The sequence below is a fragment of the Populus euphratica genome, unplaced genomic scaffold, assembly GCF_000495115.2.
Source record: "Populus euphratica unplaced genomic scaffold, PopEup_1.0 scaffold100.1, whole genome shotgun sequence".
NCBI classification, from domain to species: domain Eukaryota; kingdom Viridiplantae; phylum Streptophyta; class Magnoliopsida; order Malpighiales; family Salicaceae; genus Populus; species Populus euphratica.
The window spans coordinates 277,547-281,704 of NW_011499985.1; the positions used below are offsets into that span (position 1 = coordinate 277,547).

Genomic DNA, 4,158 nt, shown 5'->3' on the forward strand with positions numbered 1-4,158 from the left:
TTGAGCCAATACATCAAAAGCATAGAAAATGTACACAGTTTATTTTTTTATTTATGAATAAAAGATATTAGAATATTTGTCGGCCAATGAAGAAAAGTCGACCAACAAGCAAAAATCTCATTGGCATTACTTGTCAAATGGTGCTCATTGGCATGTGTGGATCCTAAAGCTTAAACAAATACAGTAATCAAATAATTAACATGCCTTTAAGCTCTCTTAGCATGCAAATTGGCATTTTCTTACCATAAAATAGAGGCAACATGATTAATCTGCATCAACAACTGGATTATCCATGAAGAATATTCGACCCGTACAAATTATGGGTGCAGCCCACGTATCAATGATTCCATTCAAGGGGATTAGTCACTTTGTTAGTTGGCTAATCCATTGTTTAATCTTCCTATTACTGGCTTTATTATTTTAACAGTGGTTTAATTAGATCTTTTTGGTTTGAATCTTCTTTGGAGTTTAATATATATATATATATATATATATATATATAAAACTACAAAGACAAACAAAAAAAATTGGAGTTTTATATATATATATATATATATATATATATATTAAACTCCAAAGAAATTAATTAATTTGTATAATAAAAAGTATCTTCGAGTCGATTGAGAAAATATAAAAAATGAACTAGAAAAAATAAGAAAGCTTTCATCGGAGAGAGAGGATGTATGGGCTCTGGTCAGTGTCCATGCCACGTCATCAAGTACGTGTCAAGCCTTCGCCTTTGCCGGCAGACATTAGTATTTCTCTCTCATAACATATACTATCACTTATCCCATGTACGTACATATAATTCTCCATACCAGCAGTCCCGTTTGGTCCATCTATTCTTGATTTTGTCTCACTTTGGTCTTATTCTTCTTATTTTTTTATTTTAATACCATCCTTTTAAGATTCTAAGCACATTTTTTATGTGATTATTCTGTAAATTGCTGTAAAAAATCATCATTATTGGCTTTAGATTATAACATTATTAATCACTTGACAATAAGATATATCTTCAATCTTATTTGTATCCTAGTATTGTCCCCTTCTTTTATAAACAATAATCTGATACAAAGCCTTTTTTTTTATTCCGCTGTTGGTAATGGTGTTTTAAAATAATTAGCAGAAAGATCAATTAATTTTCAATCATTAAACGTTGTATTCTTGAAAAAAAATTATATATACATATATATATATATTATTTTATCTTATAACCATCATTAATTTCTTGTTAGATATTAATTAAATGGATATCTCATGGCTAGATCAAATAATTTTTTAACATGAAAAAAATATTCAGGTGATGGTAGTGTTTATAAAGAAGTAAGGGAAATTCAAGATTCATGTTTTTGATTTTATTGGATTAAATTATCCTAATAAATTTAATAATATAATTATAAAAAAAATATCAATAACAAATAAATTAAAAAATAATTTAACCTCAATTAATATAGGTAAACTCACGAAACTCATGACCTTTTATGTATGATTAAAATAACTCTATAGAAGGATGACATTATAAAAAATTAATTATAAAAAAAAACCTGAAAAAAAATACTTGAACTAACCCAAACTAATTTTTTAAACTTATAACTTGGATTTTGAGGTTAGACAGAAGACAAGCTCAAAAAAATCATGAAGTATGTTAACAAAATCTTGATTAATAAAATGTTAAGGAATAAACTTGAAAAATAAAATTATAAAAAAAATTAAAAATAAAATAATTAGCAATTCAAAAAATAACAATAAAATATGACATAAAATAAAATAAAATAAAATATCGAGAGGTAAAATTGAAAAGATAATTCAATTGAGAGAATGATAAAAATAAAAAATTATAATGAAAAATAAAGATCAAATCTAAAATATAAAAAAATAAATAAATAGATCAAATCTAAAATATAAAAAAATAAAAAAATAATTAAAATAAATAAATAAATATATATATATATATATTAATTATTTTACCTGATAAATAACAAATATGATACGGATATAATAAAATTAAATATGTGGATACAAATTAAGAATTTTACAACATTAAAGTTTTTAGATGAGCTAACGGTAATTGCGATTCAACAATATTCTACATATCTGGGAAATAGTAGTTGAGGATGCAGTTAAAGTGAAAATTATAAAGAGTTTATATTTACCAACAATTGACATAAGAATACAATGGTAAAAACAAGAGTATTAGGATCAAAGTGAACAAAAAACAAAAAAGGAGGGACCAAGTAAATCTCCATAATAAACTTATACGTAAATCTAAAGACACTTGTGTGCATATATATCCACTCGCCCTTGCCTCCCTCTCTCTCTCCATGCTCCAAAAAACATAAAGAAGTCTTGATTTTTATTAAGTTTGCGATCTTCCTTTTCTCTCTCCTTAACCTTCACCCTCCCCCACCCTATCCTGCACGCCGTTCTTACCCCTTAGCCTTTACCAATTCTTACATGACAACAAACCCCGTCTGGAAACCAAAGAAGAGAAGGCGAAGACGACGGAGGGGTGAAGGCTAAAGCGGTCAAAACCTTATCGTTTTCCCGTTTCTCTTACCATCAATTGATCTTTGCAGTCTGTGATTTGCTGAAACCACAAAATCATGGAAGTTTTGGTGGGACCCACTTTTAGCATCGGCGGAGACGTTTCCTCAACTGGGTCGACGTACGTTGTAGCTCCACCGCCGCAAGAGAAGCACCAGGTGGGGGTGGCGCCGCCGTTCTTGTTCTTGAAAGATGGTGACGGTGATGAGAGTCCGATCTCGAGCCGTGCCGGCTCCGGTTCTCACCCGGATGATTTATCTGATAGTTCGTCGTCAATCGGAGCTCCTGATGATAGTGATGAAGATGAAGAAGACGGTGTTGTTTCGTCGAATAACGCTTTGGATTCCTTGAATTCTATGGAAGATGCTCTTCCCATTAAGTAATTAATAACTCTTCGTTTCTATTTATTTTCAAGAAAACTTGATTTGTATATAACTTCTAATTTTTATTTTTTTTAGTTGATTTTTTCTCTCCCTAATATGGGATTATTTCTTTGTTTTGTTTGTGTTTAGGAGGGGATTATCAAATCATTTTACGGGGAAATCGAAGTCATTTACAAATTTAGCAGAAGTGAATACAGTAAACACAGTGAAGGAATTGGAGAAGCCAGAGAATCCATTTAACAAAAGGAGGAGAATTTTAATGGCAAATAAATGGTCAAGGAAATCTTTTTACAGTTGGTCAAATCCAAAATCCATGCCACTCCTCACTATGCATGAAGAAGAAGATGATGATGATGAAGATCCTAACAAGGGATTAGGAGGAGCACAGGACGAAGATAGCGAAGAAAACCCATCACTGACGCAAGGCATCATAGCAAGAAAATTGCAAGAGAAGAGGCTTAATAAGTTTGGTTTGAAGTCTCAAAGTTGCTTCTCTCTTTCAGATCTACAAGAAGAAGAAGAAGAAGATAACGATGATGAAAATGATCAATAATATCATTACTTTTTTACCTTAAATTTAGTTTAGGGTTTCATTTTGTTTTTGTTCTCCACTTTATCATAGTTTTTAAATAAAAAAAACTTTATCTTTAATGCAATTCTTCTTATTATTATCACCATTATTTTTATTTTTTTATTTTTTTTATTTTGAAAGAGAAGATAATGCAAGAAGATGGATGCGTTTGCCATGGACACCATGGATTTTTCTGCGAGGAAAAGTGGGGCTTCCAAATTTTAAAGACGAATCTAGCCTTGTTCTGATCTGTCTTGGAGTTATTTAGTTAAGGATAACAGTGACTTTTTAGTCATTGCACGAGCTGGACCTAGTTGCTAATCTATCTTTATCTTTATCCATCGTCCAGCTTTATTCAAAGCTCTTTCAAGGCATGGTGGGGCGATGGGACATGGAAGGGGAGGAGGGCACCATACCAAATTGTTTTTTTTTGGGGAGGAGGGCACCATACCAAATTGTTTTTATTTTTTTGTTAATTATTAAACGGGATTTCAATGTTTTTATTTGTTGAATGAAAAACTAGATGCTAATTTCTTTGAATATAAGATATCATAGTTGATATGTCTCTGTCCTAACCAAAAATTGGAACCTTCTTGCAATAAAAGAAACGTGGATAAATAACGTTTTAGACAGGTTCCATGAATTGTCATGGGCTAGAGA

The 4,158-nt window shown here is 30.7% G+C and overlaps 1 protein-coding gene across 1 annotated transcript; it reads left to right on the top strand.

Annotated features, from left to right (window-relative positions):
• The first annotated feature begins 2,314 nt into the window (after positions 1–2,314).
• Positions 2,315–3,578, top strand: LOC105140029 (uncharacterized). Its single transcript, XM_011046683.1, has 2 exons — positions 2,315–2,923; positions 3,057–3,578. The coding sequence occupies exons 1-2, from the start codon at positions 2,604–2,606 to the stop codon at positions 3,478–3,480; spliced, it is 744 nt and encodes a 247-aa protein (XP_011044985.1). The 5' UTR covers positions 2,315–2,603; the 3' UTR covers positions 3,481–3,578.
• The last annotated feature ends 580 nt before the right edge of the window (positions 3,579–4,158 follow it).